At 42.2% G+C, this 25,246-nt stretch overlaps 1 protein-coding gene across 1 annotated transcript; it reads right to left on the reverse strand.

Annotated features, from left to right (window-relative positions):
• Positions 1-6,227: 6,227 nt before the first annotated feature.
• Positions 6,228-10,540, reverse strand: LOC142139921 (speedy protein 1-A-like). The gene is made up of 4 exons (XM_075197785.1): positions 10,490-10,540; positions 9,552-9,637; positions 8,000-8,159; positions 6,228-6,419 (listed from the first exon to the last, which is right to left on the reverse strand). Exons 1-4 carry the CDS (start codon positions 10,517-10,519, stop codon positions 6,228-6,230), a joined length of 468 nt encoding a protein of 155 aa, XP_075053886.1. The 5' UTR covers positions 10,520-10,540.
• Positions 10,541-25,246: the final 14,706 nt, after the last annotated feature.

The raw sequence follows: 25,246 nt of genomic DNA on the forward strand, positions 1-25,246 counted from the left end.
GCAGAATTTCATACAAAAATGAGAGGTCAGTGCAGGAGATGCTGTCCTTGGCCTGTAAAATTCAGCGACTGCATGTAGAACATTGCAGAGCTGCAAATAAAATATCATCTGCCTTCCACTAACTGAAGCAAGAGCTAGTATTAAGGTGGAATTCCATACTTTATATGCTTCAGCGACTAGAGCAGTGTTTCCCAAACTCAGTCCTCAGCAGGCCCGGCGCTCCCATTAGGCAACCTTAGGCAGTTGCCTAGGGTGCCGGGTCCTGCAGGGCGCCGCTGACTAGGTTTTCTAATCCTAGTCAGCGGCTTGGCAGAGAAGTGCAGCGGCGGCGGTGTGCCGCCGCTGTTTGTCTGTGTCCGCGGTCCTTTTCTTTCCGATGCGCCCGGGCCGCCCGGCTCATCTCACAATTCGGACGGGGTAGCGGAGGTCCCAGACATAACTTCGTCCAGTTCCTGACCTAGTAAAACTTTTGTCACGCTAGGTTCCCATCCCATCCGGCTCAGATCAGACACCTGACTATTCTCTGGGCGGGGCATGACCCGGAAGTGTGTGCTGGGCAGAGAGACCCCTGATTCCCACAGCCACTACCATTATTTTATTTTGTGACGCTATTGCCTGAGAGCCTGAGGTTTACAGCGGTTACTTTGGGAGAAGGGGAGTGGAAGGTGAGTGTATTATTTCGGGTGATATGAGTGAGGGAGACAGCATTGCACTTGGGACTTCCATGTTTCCTATTGCCATCCAGTCTTATTGTCTCAGCCATTCATCCACCGGAAACACTGTGCTCCACCGTAGCCGGCGCTGTCTCTCATTAAGGAGACTGGCTGTTAATTGCTGTAAAATCCACTTTGTCGTTTAGCTTACAGATAACAGGCTGTTTGTGTCCCTAAAGCGTTGTATGTGTCTCTGCCGCTCATTATGTATAAATGATGCCCTTCCTTCTCTCCCACACTCACACTCTTATTGTGTGTAAGGCATGGTGCGCCCCCTCCCTCTCCACTGCATTTAAACCACAGTGCTCTGCCCTCCTGCTCCACTAGTATTTAATATGTGGTGCCCCGCCTCTCAGTGTAGGTAACATAGTGTCCCCTGGGACCTACCCATTCATATATTGTGCCTAAGAAGCTCTGTTCCCCTGTCCATTCATATATTGTGCATATTTAGCACTGATTGTGCATAATTAGCACTGATTGTGCATATGTTGTGGGTAAGATGCAGTGTCCCCCTGTTCGTTCATACATTGTGGGTAAGATGCAGTGTCCCCCTGCCCGTTCATACGTTGTGGGTAAGATGCGGTGTCCCCCTGCCCGTTCATACATTGTGGGTAAGATGCTATGTGCCCCAGAAAATTCATATATTGAATTAAGACAGACTAGGCATCAGATCCATGATTACTTGCTTTTATTTTAGTCCCTTTTCTATTGTCTGATATTAAGGCTCCAACATGCATTTGTTATGTGTGTTTTATTGTGTTTCATGATTAGGTAGGGGTATCCCCACCCGTCATGATGTATTTAAAGTATATTATGACACAGTGGTGTTTATTTTTGCTGCCTTGGGATATTGCACAATTGTGTCTTTGGATACAATTGTAGATGTTTTGCTAATAGAACTTCTATTGAGGTAGTCTTACTGCAGTGAAATGCATAACCTTGACACCTCTGTCTGTGTTACCATCACTTTGTATGGTCCAGTCCACCTTGGCTCAAGTTAAGATTTTCTGACACACATTTTTTTATATATACTACCCTGGCATATGGTGCAAACTACTGATTAATAGCAGGAATCTACCCTCTTTTGCTTCCATGGTGCACACAAGCTAGATATAGAAGTATATAACTCATGAACCCACCAGGCAGCTGTCTGTTTGGAAGTTATTGCCAAAACATCTTGATGTAGCATTTATTTTGGCTCAGAGGCTTCATTTATTTTTGGAGTGTATTTAGGTCTTCTAATAGGGCTAGTGGGCATTTGGGCTGTATTGCAAACAAGTTATGTGTGCTATCCTAAGAGATCCCATAAAGGGCCACTGTCTTAGCAGAATTGTCGTCAAATTATTTCCTTTAGCTACATCGTCAGTGAGAGAAGTGTGAGCTCACACTTCTTTCATTGAATAAAACCAAAGGCATACTTGCAGTCAGTAAAGTTATAGTGTATTGACTAATGCAAGCTCTCATCCAAATGTTAGGGCTATAAGATATACCTGTGCTAAGTAGTCAGAGAGTAAATAACTCTCAACTGCCTAGTGCTGGGAACATTACTAGAGACAAGAGTACCAGCTTTATTTCTTGTTGCAGTATACGCCGATCAGGCACAAACATTAAAACATCTGCCTAATATTGTGTAGGCTCTGGTGGATGCCACAGAATTAAAATTACTTTAAAACTGTGCGGCGACCGCTGACCATGCCTTCCACGACCGCCGCACAGCTTCAGATAGATCCACGGGGAGGGGCTATGGATCACCACCGCAGCCCTCCCCTCCAACAGCTGATGGGGCGCTCCGTCTCCTCCCCTCCACTCACTGACTGTCGGGCGTGACATCATCATCACGGCCCGACAGTGTCCAGTGAGGGACGGAACCCGGCAGAGAGGACCAGCTTTATGGAGCCAAGTTAAGGTAAGGAAAGAAGGAGGGGGGGATTTTGAAAGTGTGCCTAGGGCGCCAAGGACCCTAGCACCGGCCCTGGTCCTCAGGGATCCCTAACAGTGAATGTTTTCCAGATCACAAGTAGGATAATTAGTACCACCTGTGGATCTTTCAGATATGGAAAACAAGCACTGTTAGGGGTCCCTGGGGACCAGGTTTGGGAAACACTGGACTAAAGGAACAACAACTAGCCATCATGACCTACACATGAAGTCATGAAATAGGGAAAGGGGGACATGATACCTTACTTTCTGTTTTATGCAAGCTACTCAAACCATTTGAAACTGTAACAAATGAAGTGAGTTCAGAAACTGCCAGCCTGAGTCAAGTCATGTCCCTTATCCCTAAACCTGTGGAACAGCAGCTAAAGGAGGAGATACAATTTAGCAAATATGCTAAGTATGTTGGCCATGTAGATCAAGTTCTTGATTCACTTTGTCAGGACCCAAGGGTTTGCTGTATCTTGAAATTGGATCACTACATTTTGGAAATCATACTTGAGTTACCGTATATACTCGAGTATAAGTCGACCCGAATATAAGCTGAGGCACTTAATTTTACCACAAAAAACTGGGAAAACTTATTGACTCGAGTATAAGCCTAGTGTGGGAAATGCAGCAGCTACTGGTAAATTTAAAAAATAAAAACAGTGCTGGATATCGTTAACACTGGGCTCCCAATAATACAAACGTGAGGTTGTAAATAAATATATCCAAATTTATTGTTATTAAACATCAATAAAATTATATAAGTACATAATATATACCCATATCCTAATAAATTGTACACAAATGGTTAAACTAAATCCTTTGCACTTGGTATCAAGCCTAATAGGTGAACACAGATATAAATAACATTCACTAAAGACAACTCAGATCATTAATATAGAAATCAATGAGACAGTCTGTGGATACTAAATACATGTGCCAGTTCTGTTTATTCTCCTTTAGAAGGTGATGAGCAGTTGCTCCTAAGTGTTCAGAACAGTACAGTAATTTAGGCTTTAGTAATGCAAAAGATGCTGCACATACACTAAATAGAATTTGATATAATAGTTTAGATAAAGATAAGTTTGATTTTGTTTGCTGGAAGACAGAACAATACAATTTGCTTTGTGTGATTTAACCCTTATTATACTTGAAGTTTGGGATGTTTTTAGACTTTTCAATGATTTCACAGTTATTAGTAGGTGACAAAAAATAAAAATATTGGACTTTATAAAACTGATGCAAATAATTGCAGTGGACAAGTCAGGGTACTCACATGTGTCTCTGACCAGCAGGGCTAGATGGAAATGTCCCAGTCATTAGCTTTGACTGACAGGCTCCTTTTCATTTAACTTTATTGTTCCATGTGCAATGAACACACAAAAACGGGCTACAATAAAATGGTGGCTAACAGTGATCCACAGAGGCTGCAGATGCCTGCAGATGAGTGGGAGAGACTGGAAAATGGAGACCAGGTAAGTGGGACTCGAGTATAAGCCGAGGGGGGCTTTTTACACCTTGCTTTAGGGGAATGGTGGAGGATTACTTTCATGACAATGTACAAATTAGCATCTCAGACAGTTGCTTTGAATTCCGGGAGGAAAAAAAGGAAATTTCGGGCCCCTTGTACAAGCTAGCTATGGTTCTCCACCCTCCAGTGTGTACTCGAAAAGAGTGTTTAGTACAGCCGGGAACATTGTAAGTGATCATCGGAGGAGACAACTTCCCAAAAGTGTAAGAAAACTGTTGCTCACTAAAATGAACTACAAATTGTATGAGGAACACCATTGTAAAGTTAGATTCCAGTGGGGATGAACTTATATTTGTGATGATCATCTTGACATCAGTGATGAGGATCATCATGAGGGTGATGACATTGTCAAAATAGAGGAAGGTGACCACTGTTAGGCAAATGTCCATTAGTAAATTGCTAAAATCCTTATCTAGTCTCCAGTTCAGCAACAAACAGTCAATATGTTCTCTTTTGTGGGGACCAAAGCAAATCAAGCACTTCAGCCACAGGCATTCCCAGTCGATGAAATGCTTGGTTTGTTATACTATGCAAATCCTCTTTAACATATGGGTGGGAGTGTGCGCAGGGCCAAGGACAATTTCATTTGCACTATTCTACTTTATGGCCTTGGTCTATCATATTGTGTTAAATGCTCTGCAGTCAACAGCTAGGCATTCATTTGTTCGCTATTCAGAAAGTCAACAATATTATGGGCAATTCAGGTGTCTACAGTATTACAGGGTTAGGGATACTATTGTCGATCTAATTATACTGTCTACAGTTGAACTGTCAATGTCATTATTGTCAACTTTCCAACACTGTCTATATTAGGGTGTCTACCATATAAGATGCTTTAGAACCAAAACCAAAACAAAAATACGGATGTCTGTGCAGATCTCTAAAGTTAATATTGAAAGGCATAAAGAAGCAAGTATGAGAAAATGGAAAGAGTTTATTTTTTTTTATTTTTTTTAAGCAAAATGATTTACATTATGAAAACATGCAATTACAGGAATAAGGGGTATTCTTAGTAAACAAGCATAGTTTAAGAGAATACATGTCAGCAATAACATTCAGTGATGAAGGGTGAGCAGGTCACCAAGGAAAACATAAGAATGTGATCAAGTGTTTCTAAAGATATGTACTATGCTGGTGTTAGTTGTTTTCTACAATCATTATATTAATGTGATCCATATGTTACTTTTATTTGACTAGGTGAAAAGAGCTGAAGAGATGCAACATTACCACACAATTGCATATTTTTGACCAAAAGATTACTAAGCCTGCCACCACGTCAAGGTAGACTCTTGCAGCAGGGCCCTAACCTATCCTACCTAACATTATTCTTTATCTTCTTATAATTTATTTCTTTTTTATTCAATATTTACTAAATTTTATCATAGTGTTTGCAAAAATGTTATTATATCTTACTTTATTTTAATCTATTCACTATTCTTACATCTTCCTAATCAGACCACTTATTCTCATACTGTCCTATACAATACAATATTTTACCTTCAAGTATCTGGATTATTGACTGTTTTAATAATCTTTTTTATTCTGTTTAGTTCAATCTATTTAAATTTGTCTTTTTCTGATGTATCCTAGCATATATTATCATTATATCTACGTATAAGTATGTTTCTATCAGTTCATTAAAGATACTTCACTTGCTGCTTGCTGTTTATGTCATCTTTTATCTAAATTATTGCATGTCATATTTTACTATAATATATTATCTACCGTATATATAAGGGTTTTACATTGTCTCTAATATATATGATCTTATTATATCTGGTTTTACATTGTTCCTATCATAGATGATCTTATTATATCTGAGTATTTGTGAAATAAGAGTCATTTAGTTTAATCGTTTGGCCAAAAATACACCTGAAAAAAATCTATAAAAAGTCCCTGCAATCACCGCTGGGCATTGTGTACGACTATTTACTTTTATAATCGTTCTCTCAGTATCTCTAGGATGTATTTACCCTTATAATGTTGTGTCTGTGTCTACAGGTTTAGCTTTATACTCTATTTCTAAGAATTATTTTCTGATTAATTAATTTGAGTTATGTTCAATTGGGATTCCAGAAAAATGTTGGTATGTTAATATAATAAAGTGTTACTCTAGGGTAGGCAAAAGGGAAATAGAAGGGCTGAGGCGGGTTACAGAGGTGACAAGGTTTTCTGGCATATTTCCTTATGGCTCCGCCATGATGGTCTTTACGTTTCCTTTGCCAAGCCCAGTGGTATTCAGCTCTCATCACCTAATAAACAATACAAAAAAAACTGTGATTCAACGTATGGAGCCTGAGGGCCACACAGATGATTTTGAGGGTCACATTTGGCTCACAGTCTGCTGATTGGACATCCATACTCTAGAATAGAGATGCACATCTTGTGGGCTTCAAAATCTGTTTTCAACGACTGTCAGATATGGAAAACATGCTATTGGGAACCACATTTTTGTTGACCTCCATTGTTCTGGAATACAGTGCTTTTAGTTTATATTGACAATAGGAAAATGTTGAAAAAGCTTTCCATTCACAGTGAGAAAAGCGTTCCTTTTTTAATTTTACTTGGCTAAATTTTTTTGGACATTTTTCCAAGTGACAATATGACAATAGCCCGTTGAGCCAATGCTTTACCCTTTAGTTATTCAAAGCATAATACTAGGAAATACTAAGAGACATCCCCATCTACATAGGGACAATTTCATTTTGTTTAATGTTCCTTAATGTTGGGTAGTTTACTGTTTTCAATTGCAAAAAATCCCCTAGAAAGATCAGTCTCCCACTTGACTTTATGCTCATATATAGTTTTTTTCACCTCAATAATTTATTATAATTTCAGCTGAAATGCCCATCGGTAGTTATTTAACTGTCAAATGTTCATCATTAATTATATGTAACAGTACAGTATAGTCACATTACTGCTACCTTCTGATCTCTACAACAGTCTCTGCTATGTCCCAGTCTTTTCTTAGAAACACTTCCTGCACAGCTTTCTGTGTCACAAAATGTGTGCTCGTTATGGCATTCTAATTGAGCAAGGTGAATAACAATTTATAAAGTCAGCTTGACAGTAAGCACTACCAGGTAGGTATTACAATCAATCCACCACTTTGCCAGAGTTTCCCATATTCTATAACTGTGTCAATAGAACCCAATGTGAAAATTTTGTGCACCGATCCCCACCCACATTACATCAGTTTATAAGGAATCCCATCAAGTGACATCATTGAGCTAATTGTCCCCCAGGAGACTCACTTATTCCGGCTGTGTGTATAGAGAAGGTGGTAGGCAATAGAGGCTGTGGGTGGACAATATGCTACTCTCAGCTGCAGTCCTTGTCTACATGTGGTGCTGCATTCTTCTCCCATGTTGTATGACGACTCCATTGACATGGGATGTGAGGTTGGCTTGAAGAATGTCACATGGTGTCATTAGGAAGCAGGTCCCCTCATCCTTGCTCCTATATGGGAGTCAATTACATGTATTCTGTTGTACCCAGTCGTTGGTGGTACAGTGCTGACAGCTGTGCGCTCATTGAGCAGTGATAGGAAAATTAAAAATGGGCAGAAAGTAGACCCAGGACAATGAGCCTACAACCCTGGGCACAGTCTAGTAATGTCACTGTGTGAATATACTTAAACAACATCCCTGTGTAAAGCATAATACTTATTACTATTCTAAATTGCTTTGTTAGTTAATTTTGTAAAATTGGAGCAACGTGTTGTTTTCAGATACATTACACTGTACAAAGATTATAAGAGATGTTTTTCTGCTGAACCCCATAGTGGTCCATGAATTTCTTCTACTTCTACTTATCCTACTATTTTACACACCTCTTCACATTGCTCCAGAGTCACAAGTGTTTGGAGCTGCATTCTGACCCACATGGCTTCAGTATTCTTCAGGAACATCTGGAATGGTATAAGTTGTGCAGCATAGGAATAGATTGTGCGGTACCATGGTTCTTCTTCCTCCATTTTATTTGCAAGCACCCTACAGAAACAGAAGACCATAAGGAGTAGATACATATCTGTCATACAGTCACCAGGTGTATAAAACATGTGCAGGCTATGAATACACTGTGGTGTAGAACAGACAGAGGTGTATTTATCATAGAGGTAGAGTCCTCTTCTGGTGAAAATGCTCTAAAGAAATCTTGTTACTCTGTTTAATGTGTTAATGAGATTTCCACCAATAACCACTCCAGTCTAATTTATCATGTATCCAAGTATCCAACACAATCACTGTTCTGTTAGTGACATCTCAGGATGGCATTAATAGATCGAATGCATTGCAAAATATCATTAGTAAATAGATTTTAGAAATAGATGGCGTTGTTCTTCTGCCAACACAAATAAACAGTACTTTATGGGGGCAGGTCAGACATAATATAACATATTTCATATCTACAGGGCATAATTTTCATATCTTTATTTTCATTTTTATTGTTAGTCTAATAACATTGAGTACAAGGGTAATAGACAGAAATATAACAACAAACCAACAATTAAACATATATAGAAGTTCAGAACTAGATATATTGAAGCCTAGTGAATTATTCTTACTAAATAGCTCACTAGTGGTTATTAAAAAATATGAATCAAAATATATTAAGTTAGGAATACAATGGTTTGTGTGATTATTAAACTGTATGATTGCATTAGTGGAGCAGGAAATGGTAGAGAGTATACATAGAAGATGAGCAGGGGGTTGTTATACAACAGGGGATTGGGAAGGACAGAGGAGAAGGAGCTGAAGCCGGGAGTTTAATTTATTGGCAATAGATGTCATTTATTGCGTGCCTGGAAGGTATGTGGTAAAATCAGGGTTCCTAGTAACACGCGTGTGCTGGGCCCCCCGCACATGCTCAGAGGAGAACAGGGGTATCTAGAGCGATAAGTAACTTTTACCGCTCTGTATATTTTTCTCTATCACAGCTTAGTATCGCTCAACTGATAAATTAATGTTGAAACACTGAGATAAGTATATGTATATTACCACTATAAACTGAGATAAAAGATTAGACTTATGGCCATGATAAGTCTTTCAATATTAAATATACCCCAGAGTGCTGCCCCGTAGTGCTGAAAGCTACCTACATTTCTACTTTTCTTTTATAGCAAATTAGGTAGAGTGAGGGGAATCTTTCTCATTATGTATTACATATCCTGTACATTGCTGTGAACTGATACCATACCCATAGTTCCTGTGTCATTTGGGCGCTTTAGTTTAGTTCAAACACAATATACTTTATTGTCTGGACATGCAGTGAATGATTTACTTGGTGACTATATAAACCATGACCCTGGCTAAAACGTTCTTCTGGGACATATTTAATGTTGTACTCCAGATGTATATGACTAGACAACGAGGGTTAATACTTACAGTGCGGAGAAAAAATTGACACAGGTGTATTCCCTCACAGATAGGCCGGCTCTCCGGAAGTACACCAACACCATTGCCAGTAAGTACTAGAATACAAATACCAGTTACATAGTCAGAATGGAGAAATGCATATGTATATCCTCCAACAGTCCTATTGTCCATTAACTCTGTTCCATTTTCTTTGATAAAAAGGCTGTGTTCCCAAAAATTGGCGGCATGGCTATAGGAATTGGGGGCATAGTTTTGGTGGATCTATATGTGGGCTGAGTAGATCAGGGACATGAATTAAAATGTCCTGATTTTCAAATCAGGAATGTAGGTGAGTGCAGGGCTGGTGCTAGGGTTCTCGGCGCCCTAGGCAAAATGTTGCCGCCCCCCGAACACACTAAATAAAAAAATAATTAGATTTAACTTACCTTTTCTTCCACTAGCTGCTCCTCGCGATGCATGCTGGGAGGGGAGGGGGGCATCAGGAAGAACTTTATTCACACTGTCTGTCAGTGACAGACAGTGTGATACCTCAGAGGCACCGCAGGACAGACTATCACATGATCACTGACGTCAGAGGCGGACATTGAAGCACCCCGCCGCCACTGCACTTCTCTCCCGAGCCGCTGAACGGCTGACTAGATTAGAAAATCTAGTCAGCGGCGCCCTGCAGGTCCCAACGCCCTAGGCAACTGCTTAGGTTGCCTAATGGGAGCGCCGGGCCTGGGTGAGTGTATAAACACATTACAGATAACCTTAGACACAACACAACCTCTTGTTGGAAGAGACAGTCTTTGGTAACCAAATCCAAACAATCAGACATTAACTTTCACTATGTCAGTTTGCACTACCCTGGTGAAAGGTAATACCAGACTGATCACTATGTATTACACACTATTGAGTGCAAATATAAGAAAATAGTAATACTTAAGTAACATTGAAATAAATACCTTGTCTGACATCCTCAGGCACGAATCCATTGTCAGAAAGCTGTAGATGGTAGGATGCTCTGCAATGATAAACAAGAAATGTTCAAGTGTTATATGATATTTATAGTAACTTTTCTGCAAGTAACTGTGAAGAAGAATTGGTGTTGCCCATAGCTGCCATTCAGACATTTCCTTTCATGTATAAACTACTAGAAAATGACAGCATCTCATTGGTTGTTATGGACACCTGCTTTTCTACACAGTTACCTCTAAAATAGTATTCAATATGTTATACGTGTAGTAATGTAGCATATTACACAGAACCTTCCAAAGAAATTTTGAGATACTAAAGTTGAAATCACATCGTGATGTGATGGGTATACTCTGCCACCTTGGTTTATAGGGTTTTGCTGGTTGTCAGAAGCTAGTTATCACTCACAACTCTGAGTGGCACGAATTGGCCAAAACAGCAACTCGCCAAGTTTGAGTGCTAAGTAGATACCAACGTGATATCCCCAGTTGTAGGAGGGTATACTGGCACCACCAGGCTGCTTTACAGGCACCTTGAGCCTCTCATGCTTCTTGTGATTGTGTAGCTGCTGTCGCTCCTCTTTACTGGTTGTGCTTCCTGAATCCTTTCTGACTGCCCACTGTGGATCAAGACTGCAGTGTAGCAAGAGAATGCTGACTCAGGACTCTGGGCTCCATGCAGGATAGCCCAGGAGGGATTAAAATGGGCTCTTTCATCTGTTATCCCAGAATACAGTAGGGACAGGTGCCTCAAAGGAACTAGCAGCCTCTTACTTTTAAGGGTATTTGTTTACTCAAATAGCTCCTTTAAGTGCATATATACACCATAAGAAAGTAGTGATGTTTGCCCCCTTTCTGCACTGCAAAGTTTTAGTCTGGGCCCGGAAATATAAACACTAGGTACCTCACCCAAAGATTGTCCTTAAAGTCTAAGACCACAGATCTCGGCCAAATTTGGCTTTAGGACGTTTGGATCTTGAAGTAGATAATTGTATTTATTTTTACTTACAAGTACTTAGTATAAAGTTAAATTGTTTCCCTCATTATATGTGGGGAGGGGGCTGACCCAACAAATGATTTCTTCTGGTATTTGTCTTTGGAGAGGGTGATATTATTTGAAGATATAGCTGTTATTTTTATATTTTATCATTATGTTGACATTGCTGCTATTTTGGTTTGTTGTTTCCCTCCACATGTACTGTGGCCCTTTGTATCTTTTCTCCGTGTTCACCATTATACTAAAATATAAAAAAATAAACAAGAAACTTCGTGGACTCCAATGTCTTGAATTTGATTTCCAATCAAAATAATTCATTCTGAAACATATAATGCGATTTGGAAGCTAAACTCTCTATTGTTTACCAATTGTCTATTGTGGTCCTAATAAATGTTCGTGTCCTTAAAAAATATTAATACATGTTAAGACAATAAGTCATACCCAGCAATTTGTAAAAAGCCACTTTCTCCACTTGTCCCAGTCTAGGAAAATGCTCAGCAGTGCGAGGTTGACTCTGGTGTCCATATAGTTTCCTTCTCTTTGCAGGGTTCAGGTTGTCTTCTGGTGTCCTGTTATGATACATTCTTCTAATGAATGAAAACTTATTTTCAAATTAAATATAAGTGATTTAGCATCCATAAATGCACCCTGTAGTACAATGTTTTTATGCAGGATTGCACCTATCTCTTCACCTAGCACATGAGGGCCACATGCTGCTTTTGGGAACTGCAGATGTAAAATGGACATGCAGCTACTTTGCAGGATTGCATCATGGAAATGCACATGGTGAAAAGAATAAAAATGTCACTTTAAAATTCTGCTACTAAACTTTTACTTCTTTAACTGTAAAATTTTCCTAGTACTACTTCTACCAGCCTCATTTATGTTGTAAATGAATAATGAGAGTGAGAGGGCACCAGACTGCCAGTATTTCATGTGTTATTTTTGTGTGTTAATATTTATATCACATGGATATTGGGACATATAATGCACATACCAACATATAATGTACCTGGATGGTAGTCCAGTGGAAAGTCGTCCCAGTGAAAGTATAGCAGCAACTCCCGATTACTGGCACCTCCTGAGCACCCATAAATATTGAATAGTTTTGCAGGTACTAGTCAGGTAATTCCCCCATAAATGTGAAAGCTTCTTCCTTTCACTCTTCTATAAATATTTTATCCCACAATATGAAAGCTAGTTTTTCCATATGGACACATTTTGAGGGTCATATCGGCACACTGAGTGCATGGATGAATGCTTTATTTTTGCTTATATTTTTATGGAGCATATTTGAACTATAACTGTCTATACCAAACGATGTTACACATCTATACACTCAGTTAGTGATATTATGTGTCTGCATAATATTTGACACTATACCCACAGCTAACATCACAATGTGTTTAGCCTCTTACCAGCGTGACCCCTTCTACTACTCCTCCCATAACCTACTATTTGTAGTGACTGACTTATTGCACTTACCTCCTGTCCATTCTCAGCAACTCCGTCACACCCGGCAAACAACGAAGTCAAAGAACAGTTAAAAAAGAAGGTGTGGGTTAAATCGAGCAATAAATATAGAAATATAGGGACAAGCAGCACGATACACTATATTATACAAGATTAAAGACTAAACAACTAAACTAAAACCCACAATAAATGTTATAAATAAATATTATATTACAGATAACTTAACAGATCTAATTATAAATGTACTATGTAATAAAATATAGATATATATAAATATATGTATAAAATCAGTAATATAGTATAAAATGCGCAGATAGTAAATCTCTCAGTATAGCAATGAATCGCAGTGTTCGCCAGTCACAGTGATGTGTGAGCTGTCTGCCACCAGAGCTCACGGCCAGTTTGAATATATACAACTGACGACACCTTGACCACCTGCCATGCAGTGATGATGACTGAGGTTCTAATGCTGTTGCCATGGCGTCAACTAGACTTAAAGGGCCACTAGAGCTAAATTGCTGCATTATATAAAGCAACTAATAGTAACATTTACACATTTACATATCTAGCTAATCTATCAACTCTATTTAGGAACCTATCACAAATTTGACATGAGACAGTGATTATGGATGAAGACTTTGTTATATGCACTCCAGTCTTTCTGTTTTTAGAACTATTGAAAGTCACTGCAGCTAATCTACAGTTATCTAAATAACTTTCATTAACAATTCATCTATTTTAGGTCCCTGATCATGGGCATTTTCGCATCAATTCATAAATGGTATCATCAGTGGTGTAACTAATGCCACTGCAGAGAGTATGGCTGCTATGGGCAGGGCCAGTTTAAGGGTCACATGGGCCTAGTTAGCGCCTCCCTCCAACCACCTACATCTCCCTCCCATCTTCCCTAACATGCATACAGCACTAACTGGTTCACTCAGCATTTAAGGAAAATGAGGAGTGGGAAACACGTCACAACTGCCCCTCATGTGGGCACAATACATTATTTACAGAAAAAATAGTAAAACAAGAAAAATATAATATGGGGGACACTTTTCACCTTAACAGTTTGTGCAAATCCTGCCAAACTTACAGTAATACTCTTATGAAACTAGTGTTACCAGATACCATTCAAACTTTCACAGGAAAACATTTTTGAGTCAAACTATTTTATAAAATTAAGTACAGACAAGGTATTTCCAATATCATAAACGAAAAAGTATGGGATCTCGTACTTGTATATCCAGAAAATGTTGAAAACCAAAAATGACACCATAAATAATAGTAGCTGTTCAATTTCATGAAGAAGGGAAGACAATGAGTATTTTTCAAAATGTAGGTAACAGGCTTGGTGCTCCAAATTATAAGAATATCTTTTATGCATAAAAGTCTAAGTCCCGATCATTCACAGTAGGGATGTGCACCGGCGACTTTTGAGGTCTCGTGTTTTGTGTTTTGGGTCCGGATTTTCTCGATGTTTTGGGTTCGGATTTGTTTCGCAAAACACCTGCCGAAAGGTTTTGGTTCGGATTTAAGGTTTTGGATTCGGATTTTTTTTGAAAAAAGCATAAAAAGTTCAAAAATCAAGTTTTTGGGCTTATTTTCACTCCTACGCTATTATTAACTTCAATAACATCCAATAACAATAATTTCCACTAATTTAAAGGCTATTCTGAACACCTAACACCTCACAATAATTTTTTTTTTTAGTAGAAAACCTTGCAACGAGGTATCTTTCTGGACTGCGTAGAGGAGTGTTCCCCACAATACAATTAAAAACCCATCAACAGGTCTGCATTACACCCAAAAATAGTATCTGTACTGTGTAGAGGACTGGCCACTGGCCACCACAATATAATATATAGAAAACCTTCAACAGGTCTGCATTACACCCAAAATAGTATCTGGACTGCATAGAGGACTGGCCACTGGCCACCACAATATAATATATAGAAAACCTTCAACAGGTCAGAATTACACCCAAAAATAGTATCTGGACTGCGTAGAGGACTGGCCACTGGCCACCACAATATAATATATAGAAAACCTTGAACAGGTCAGAATTACACCCAAAAATAGTATCTGGACTGCATAGAGGACTGGCCACTGGCCACCACAATATAATATATAGAAAACTTTCAACAGGTCAGAATTACAACCAAAAATAGTATCTGGACTGCGTAGAGTAGTGGGCACTGGGCACCACAATAAAAAATATATAGAAAACCTTCAACAGGTCTGAACTACACCCAAAAATAGTATCTGGACTGCGTAGAGGACTGGCCAATGGCCACCACAATATAATATATAGAAAACCTTCAACAGGTCTGCATTACACCCAAAAATAGTATCTGGACTGCATAGAGGACTGGCCACTGGCCACCACAATATAATATATAGAAAACCTTCAACAGGTCAGAATTACACCCAAAAATAGTATCTGGACTGCGTAGAGGACTGGCCACTGGCCACCACAATATAATATATAGAAAACCTTCAACAGGTCAGAATTACACCCAAAAATAGTATCTGGACTGCGTAGAGTAGTGGGCACTGGGCACCACAATAAAATATATAAAAAACCTTCAACAGGTCTGCATTACACTGCACATACGGCTGCTCCTCCATCCTCTCCATCATATACATGTTGGAGTTTCAGCGTGTGAAAATCTCTTGTTTTTGATAATGTCAGTGCATTTTGAATATTTTTCAATTTGCCCCACACCACTGAATGTACTTTATCTATGATACACATCTATCTATCTTGACTGCGTAGTGTGGTGTCCCCGGTACACAATTTGGTACCGAGGCCACAATATAATTAAAAAACCCTCCACGGGTCAGAATTCCACCAAAAAAGGGTATGGACTGCGTAGTGTGGTGTGCCCGGAACACAATTTTTTACAGCGCCAACAATATAATTAAAAAATTGGGCATCAACTGTCACCGTTGTTTAATATCTGATACACCTAAATATGGACTGCACAGTGGAGTGGCCCCGGTAGTAAATTTGGTGCCGGGGCCACAATACCTCCTCCAACTTCCAAGTGTAGTGTTTATAAAGACAGACAGCATCGAAGTGTTATTAGTTGACTTTCTTAACCCTAAAATTGTCCCTGTTGCAAATATTCGTGCAATGGACAGTTACTTTTTTATTGAAAGACTCAAGCTTTCAAGTGTAGTGTTTATAAAATATAAACAACAATACAGTAGTTTTAGTCGTCAATACCTCGTGTTTTAAATTATGACAGGGCATTTTACTTTTGGTTTAATTTCTTGAATTTGTTTAAATTTGGTTTTACTTTTTGAACATGGCAAACGACTGTTGATTGGTCATATAATGCAAAAAAAAAAGTTCCAAGATGGAATTGTCCTTGGGCCCTCACACCCACCCTTATGTTGTTGAAATACGACATGCACACTTTAACAAACCAATCATTTCAGCGACAGGGCCTACCAAACAACTTTGGCTGAAATGATTGGTTTGTTTGGGCCCCCACACCAAAAAAGCTATTCATCTCTCCCTGTACAGACTAAACAGGCTCTACTGAGGCAAGATGTCGTCCTCATCCTCAACCTCTGATTCCTCTCCCCCTACAGTGTGTACTTCCTCCTCATCACACATTATCAATTCGTCCCCGCTGGACTCCACAACCACAGGTCCCTCTGTACTATCTGGGGGGCAGTGCTGTACTTCATTGAGGAATTGATTATTCATTTTTATAAACATCATTTTTTCAACGTTATGAGGAAGCAACCTCCTTCGCCGCTCACTGATCAGGTTCCCCGCTGCACTAAAAACTCTTTCCGAGTACACACTGGAGGGGGGACAACTCAGGTAAAATAGAGCCAGTTTGTACAGGGGCTTCCAAACTGCCTTTTTTTCCTGCCAGTAACAATATGGACTGTCTGACATGTCTACTTGGATGGTGTCAGCAAAGTAATCATCCACAATTTTTTCTATTGTGACAGCATCCAATGCAGCGAGAGTAGACATGTCTGCAATGGTTGGCAGGTCCTTCAGTTCGGACCAGATGTTATCAGCATCCCCGCCAGCGCCTCTTTTGGGAAAACTGAGCTTTTTCCTCGCAGCCATAGATGTGGAAGAAAATGAGGGTGGAGCTGTTGGCATGTCACGGTCCTCTTCAGAGGACAATCTCCTGACCAGCAGGTCTTTGCACCGCTGTAGACTTGTGTCCGCCGGAAACAGAGACACAACATACGCTTTAAACCGAGGATCGAGCACGGTGGCCAGAATGTATTCCTCTGACTTTAAAAGAGTGACCACCCTCGGATCCTGGCAAAGCGTACGAAGGGCTACATCCACAAGAGCTACATGCTTGGTGTAATCGCAATGGCTTACCAGCTCCTCCCTCACTTTCTCCAGCTGCTTCTGCAACAGCCTGATCAGGGGAATGACCTGACTCAAGCTGGCAGTGTCGGAACTGACTTCTCGTGTGACAAGTTCAAATGGCTGCAGAACCTTGCACAACACGGAAATCAGTCTCCACTGCGCTTGACTGAGGCGCATCCCCACTCCTTTGCCTATGTCGTAGGTGGCTGTGTAGGCCTGAATGGCCTTTTGCTGCTCCTCCATCCTCTGCAGCATATAGAGGGTGGAGTTCCAGCGCATCACAACCTCTTGTTTGAGGTGATGGCAGGGCAGGTTGATGCTTTTTTGATGTGCCTCTAGTCTGCGGTAGGCACTGGCTGAATGCCGAAAGTGTCCAGCAATTTTGCGCGCCACCGCAAGCATCTCCTGCACACCCCTGTCACTCTTGAGGTAATGCTGCACCACCAAATTAATGGTGTGGGCAAAACATGGGACGTGCTGAAAATTGCCCATATTTAATGCCCGCACAATGTTACTGGCATTGTCTGACAGACTCTCATGGGGATTTGTGGTTAAGTGGGGTAAGCCACTGGGAGATAATTTCCCTCAGTTTCTCTAATATGTTGTCAGCGTTGTGCCTCTTATTAAAGCCTGTAATACACAATGTTGCCTGCCTTTGCACGACGAGCCATTTTGTAGATGCTGCTACTGATGCAGCTGTTGCTGTTGCTGCGGAAGCGGATGCATCTACCCAGTGGGCTGTCACAGTCATATAGTCCTTTGTTTGCCCAGAACCACTTGTCCACATGTCCGTGGTTAAGTGGACAGTGGGTACAACCGCATTTTTTAGAGCACTGAGGACACTTAATCGTACTTATCTGTACATTTTTGGTATCGCCTGCCTAGTGAAGTGGAATCTCAACGGGATTTGGTACCGGGGACACAATACCTCCATCAACCCTCTAAATCCCACTCCACTGATGGCGGACACCGGGCGCACGTCTAACACCAACATTGCAGTTACAGCCGCAGTTATACGCTTTGCAATAGGGTGACTACTATCATATTTTGTGGTCATGGCAAACGACTGTTGGACGGTCAATTGTTTTGTGAAAGACTTAGCGGTCTTACGACTTCCCCTCTGGGAAGATGACCGACTAACAGCAGCAACAGCAGCAGTGGCAGTAGTAGGCGTACCGCTGCAGGATTCCTCGGATGAATCCCGTATTGAGGAGGACTTAGTCTGGCTGCTGACTTGGGCTGCAGGACTGAATCTGATGGAGATTGTGGAGGAAGTTGACGAGGAGGGTGTTGCTGGTGTGTATCCAACTGGACCACGGGATTTGGGTGTCCCTGTACCGATGAGGGTCCTAGCCCTAGTTCCTGAACTAACCACTGAACTATGAAGGTTATTCAGGTGACGTATAAGGGAGGATGTTCCTAGGTGGGCAAGATCCTTACCCCTGCTTATTTGAGCTTTACATAAGCTACATATGGCCATACATTGGTTGTCTGGATTTGGATAAAAATAACTCCAGACCGAAGAGGTGCATTTTTTGGTCTTCTGACCAGGCATGACGATGGGCTTTTTCATCCCATGGACATCAGCTGTTTCCCCCCCTGGTGCCTCATTTACAATAACCACATCACCATCCTCATCATCAAGTTCCTCCACAGCACCAGCTGCATCATCAATAGGCTCCTCCTGAGCCACCTCTTCCCGTACAGTGATGGGAAGGTCAGGCTTGACAACCACCAACACCCTTGGACTCGCCTTGAGGATTTGTGATAATTTCTCCTTAGAAGGCAGAGTTGTTTGCTGTTTTGTTGCTGACAGCATAACTCTCTTCAATTTTTTGTAGGGGGGGGGGAGGAGGAGGAGGAGGGATAAGATCCGTGGGTGCAGCTGAACCACTAGTCATGAACACGGGCCAGGGCCTAAGCCGTTCCTTGCCACTCCGTGTCGTAAATGGCATATTGGCAACTTTACGTTTCTCCTCAGATGATTTTAAGTTTATCTTTTTGCTACTTTTTCTTAACTTTGGCTTTTTGGATTTTACATGCCCGGTACTACGAGATTGGGCATCAGGCTTGGAAGACGATGTTGATGGCATTTCATCGTCTATGTCATGACTAGTGGCAGCAGCTTCAGCATTAGGAGGAAGTGGGTCTTGATCTTTCCCTACTTTATCCTCCAAATTTTTGCTCTCCATTATATGTAGCACAAGATACTGCAGAATGTGTGAACTTGGTAATATTGCAGTACCAATGGACTTATACTGCTGGATTGGTTTTGCAAATTTGGTTATAATTACTTTTTTTTTTTTTTTTTTTATTTTAATATTTTTTATAACTTTTTTTTTATTTTTTAAAAACTTGGGAATGATGGGGAAATAACTATGCCCTTAGAAGCACAGAGCACAGGACACAGCACCACTGGACTGAACAGGACACAGCACAGGACCCAGCAGCACTACTGAACTCAGCAGGACAGAGCACAGGACACAGCACCACTGGACTGATACTGCAGAATGTGTGAACTTTGTAATATTGCAGTACCACTGGACTTTTACTGCTGAATGTGTGAACTTGGTAATATTGCAGTACCAATGGGCTTATACTGCAGGATTGGTTGTGCAAATTTTGTGGTAATTAAAAAAAAATGTAATTAGTTTTTGGTATTTTTTTAAATAACTTTTTATTATTTTTTTAAACACAGGGGAATATTGGGGAATTAACTATGCCCTTAGAAGCACAGAGCACAGGACACAGCACCACTGGACTGAACAGGACACAGCACAGGACCCAGCAGCACCACTGACCTCAGAAGGACAGAGCACAGGACACAGCACCACTGGACTGAGCACAGCACAGCACAGCACTGAACAGCACGAGATATAGCAGGACAGAGGACCACCTAACACACCCTCCATCTACCCTGATCAATACCCGAGTGAAGATGGCGGCGACTAGCGGGGAATTTATAGGATCCGAGTATCGCGAGATCCGACAACGGGATTATGAGTCAGAGCCTCAGTTTCAGATTTGAATTTGGCGCCAATACCCGGATCTGTCTCGGATCTAACTCGAATCGGCAATGTTCGGGTGGGCTCGGATTTCATAAATCCGAGTGCGCTCATCTCTAATTCACAGTGATAGATTCTCTTCCTGTACATCTTAATGTACAAACTCCCCCATTGGCTCAACCTTTTACTCTACTAGATGTACACAGCTTACACCCTTATGCTCACTGATCCCATCATCGCTATCATCCCAACCATAGCCGGATTAAGGGGGGGGGCACAGGGGGCAAGTGCCCAGGGCCCCCCTCTCTCTGAGGGCCCACCGCCGCCAGTATTACTTCATCTGCTGTAAATTGCTGTCTCACAGCAACTGACAGCTACCGCTCCGTGCCCCCCTCTCTCCTCTCGCGCAGGGGTGGGGGCCCGCGAGCGGGGGAGGGGGGGTGAAATCGAAAGTTAATAAAAACATCCAGCAGCTTCTCTCCCAGGCGGGAAACTATGTACAAGGACAGACAGAAGATGGAATCAGGCAGACATGGCTTGTGGCATAACAGGAATACTAGATACACAGACAATGCAAACTGAAATTGGTGGTCAGTGGCAGCAAGGTGTCTGGATAATCCATTATTTATTGCTTACCCATGTCAATATGTACTGAGATTGACTCTACAACTCAGTGCATATATGATTTGTGAAGCTAAGCAAGCTAGCTGGGGTTTACATTTGGATGGGGACCTCTCAGTGTGATGAGACGAATAGATCCCGTTTCAGAATAATAGTTTTTTAAATGTACTAATTTTGTTTATTGATGTGAGGAATATGGGTCTTTATCAAATAGATGTCGGATTTATCCTGATGTCTTTTTATTTTATTTTATTAATTTTTATGCTTTATATAGTGATTAAGCTGCTTTTGTGATATCTATATATGTGTACACTAATATATTAAATTTTAGAGGAAAAAGGGTTTGCAGCTATAACAACTTATGAAGACAGAGATTAAGAGATATTGAAACACGGATTTTTCATGAACACACCAAAAAAATATATAAAAACTTTCTTCCTCCTGCAAACGATAGTGGAATCGGGTCATGTGACCATTTGGAGATTGAAAGTAATTAATGAAACAATTGGACACAGGGCTGGACTGGCCATCGTGCTCTTCTGGCAAATGCCAGAAGGGCCGATGGCTATTTGGGCCGGCAGGATGTCTGTCCGAGCAGCGCAGCTCACTGTGCGCTGCTCGGCGGACAGTGTCAATGCGATGTGCGGCCGCGTGATTTTAATCACATGGGACGGCACCTGTCACATGGTGCGCGTCCCATGTGATTACTGGCTGCGCATCACATTGACACTGTCCGCCGAGCAGCGAGGTGACAAGGTAAGTGTGTCTCTGACTTGAGGGGGGGGGGGGCTGGCTGTCACTGTCACTAGTCTCTGACTTGGGGAGGGGGCTGGCTGTCACTGTCAATATGTCTCTGACTTGGGGGGGGCTGGCTGTCACTGTCACTATGTCTCTGACTTGGGGGGGGCTGGCTGTCACTGTCACTATGTCTCTGACTTGGGGAGGGGGCTGGCTCTCACTGTCACTTATGTCTCTGACATAGGGGGAGGCTGGCTATCACTATGTCTCTGACTTGAGGAGGGGGCTGGCTGTCACTGTCACTATGTCTCTGACTTGGGGAGGGGGCTGGCTGCCACTGTCACTATGTCTCTGACTTGGGGGGGCTGGCTGTCACTGTCACTATGTCTCTGACTTGGGGAGGGGGCTGGCTCTCACTGTCACTATGTCTCTGACTTGGGGGGGCTGGCTGTCACTGTCACTATGTCTCTTAGTTGGGGGGGCTGGCTGTCACTATGTCTCTTACTTGGGGGGGCTGGCTGTCACTGTCACTATGTCTCTTACTTGGGGGGGCTGGCTGTCACTATGTCTCTGACTTGGGGGAGGGGGCTGGCTGTCGCTGCGTCTCTCACTGGTGGGGGGCTGGCTGTGTCTCTCACTGGGGGGTGTGTGTGTCTGGCTGGCAATTGTGCGTGTATCAGTACATTGTGTGGAGTCTGGACCTATGTATATATATATATATATATATATATATGTATATATATATATATATATATATATATATATATATATATATATATATATTTATTAGTGTGTGTGTGTGGGGCCATGTATATATTAGTGTGTTTGTGCGCGCAGTATTTTAATATGATATGTGAGGGAAGGGAGGATCTTAATATAGTGTGGGAGGTAGGCTATTTAATGGTGGAGTGTAAGTGGAGGCTAACTATTTAAGTTGAGGTGAAGGAATCTTTAATTTCATGTTAGGGTGGTTTAGGGCTATCAATTGAATATGGTGCTGATTTTGGGGTGAAGGGTTATTTATTAAATGTGAATTTGAATTATTTATTGCTGGCGATGGTTGTGGAAAATGGCTATATTTATTAAACTATAATGCTATTTAATTTATTGCTTAGACTGTCTGCAGGGAGGGAAATGTGTTTTGAGTAAATGGGTATATTGTTAATTTAATGTTGGGGCTGGTTAAAGGGAAATAGGTATACTTATTAAATGTGAATATTATTATTGTGGGGACTGGAGGGAGGCCTAATTATAAAACGTGAGTTGGAGTTTTCTAAATCTCATGTACCCCTTTTTTTCAGAATTGGGCATCCAATATTCCAGGATAAAGACAAGAAAGAACTGAGCTAAAGAAACCAGCTGCTACAAGCGGTGAAAGGGACCAAGATAGGTAGGAGAGAGCAGGACAGTTGGCAGACTGAATCTGGTGGGGCAGTCTTGAATTTGGGTGACTGTCTTACTTAGTCAGGATTTGGTCCGACTGCAAGGACAGTTGGGAGGTATGTCCCACTTCACAACTTACTGCTTGTGAAGGCAGAGCTGTGTGTTCTAACAGTAGTGCACACAGTATTCCCTGTGTATTTGTCTAAAATGATAACCATGTTACATAATTGGGGCCCTGCTGTCTTAAATACCCTGGGCCTCCTGAGCCTTAATGCAGCATGTTAGGGGAAGGGAACTGATAGCTGCTCTCAATTCCCGGACAGGACACAGCCTGCAGAGGAAGCCGAGGAGCTCCAAGTATCACAAAATTTGGTAATCTCGTGAGACAAAGAGCTTCGCTGCTCGCTCAACAGGAAGTTCCCACCCTTATGGATGTCAGCAGTACCAGAAGCATCCCCAGTGGGCTGGGGATGGCGTGATGTGGCTGGGAGGGCGTGATAAATGTAATGTTTTATTATAATATATGTATCAATGCCACATGTTGGCCACACCCAAAACACAATGTGGTCACGCCCTTTTTGGCGCCACCGCTACGCGGCGGCACAAGCTTTCTTTTATTCTGGAACTGAGGTGGACCTGTGTACTTTAAATGCCAGGGCTGATTTTTAGTCCCAGTTCGGCCCTGATTGGACACCTGTGAGATGCTTTAAATACGGCTATCGTTAACTAAGCTATACTTGCTTCTGATGAAACAGCTGAGGAGCTGAGAAACGCGTCAAGTTGCTGATTATATGAGTTTTGGCCATTGAGACCCCGGGGACTCCACACCACAAGTACGGATTGTCATTTACTGCTATTTGTCACCTAAAGGGGTGGAAAGCTCTATAAGCGCTGTATGCGTCGGACTGATAGGACCGAAAGAACGTCAGGTGAATTTCTCCTGCTAACTATACGGGACTTGCACTCATGGTTAGTGAGAACCACGATCTCCTGAATATGCACACGCACCTGTGCCCAAGAATTAGTTGAGAGAGAGGAACCTTTTCCTATTAGTTATTTGGGATATTTGAACATATCCTATATAAGGGACTTTGAGATTAAATTCCACAGGCTGGAATCTCTTTACACTCAGGCGATTCTACGTTTCTATAACTCTGGATCAGTATGGACTATATATATATCTAGGTCCTTAATGTTAGGAACCCCTCTAGCCGGTACAGCACAACCCGGAGTCTGCTCTGCCAGTCAGGTGTTCACTGGAGCCCCTAGTGGTGGGCACAGACTTGGCTGCAGACTAGCAGAGGTTCGTGAAGTGCGTACCGACTAGGGGGAACCCAGGTAAGCGGAGTGGAGTCCAAGCAGAGGTCAAGGGCCAGCAGCAGATAGCAGATCCAATAAACAAGCCGGGGTCAGGGGTCACGAGCAGACAGGATAGTCGGTATACAAGCCAGAGGTCAAGGTCACGAGAAACACAGGCAGGGTCCAAATCCAGGCAAGGGGTCATACACGGGTAGGCAATAGGATTTCCAAGAGACAGGAACAAGGCACAGAGCAGGTCAGCAGACTGGAACAGAAACTATAACCGGCAGTGAGGCTGCAGACCTCACTGCCTTAGCTCTGAATCATGCACCGCCCCTGTATTGCTAATCAATCAGCCCACAGGCTGATCTATTACACCTGCGCCTGGCTACTCAACCTGCCGGAGCGCCTACAGCCTATTTTCAGCGTCCAGCCGTTGCCCTGGCAACGGTCTGCCCGAAAAACCGGAAGTGACGCCCGGTCGTCATGGCGATGGCCGGGACGTCGGAAGAAAAGGAGGAGGGGGACAGAATGATGGCAAAGGAGGGGGACAGAATGATGGCAGAGGAGGAGGGGGACAGAATGATGGCAGAGGAGGAGGGGGACAGAATGATGGCAGAGGAGGTGGACAGAATGATGGCAGAGGAGGGGGACAGATGGCAGAGGAGGGGGACAGATGGCAGAGGAGGGGGACAGAATGATGGCAGAGGAGAAGGGGGACAGAATAATGGCAAAGGAGGGGGACAGAATGATGGCAGAGGAGGAGGGGGACAGAATGATGGCAGAGGAGGGGGACAGAATGACGGCAGAGGAGGGGGACAGAGGGCAGAGGAGGGGGCAGAGGAGGAGGGCAGAGGAGGGGGACAGAGGGCAGAGGA

The sequence above is a fragment of the Mixophyes fleayi genome, chromosome 2 (genome assembly GCF_038048845.1).
Source record: "Mixophyes fleayi isolate aMixFle1 chromosome 2, aMixFle1.hap1, whole genome shotgun sequence".
Classification (NCBI taxonomy): domain Eukaryota; kingdom Metazoa; phylum Chordata; class Amphibia; order Anura; family Limnodynastidae; genus Mixophyes; species Mixophyes fleayi.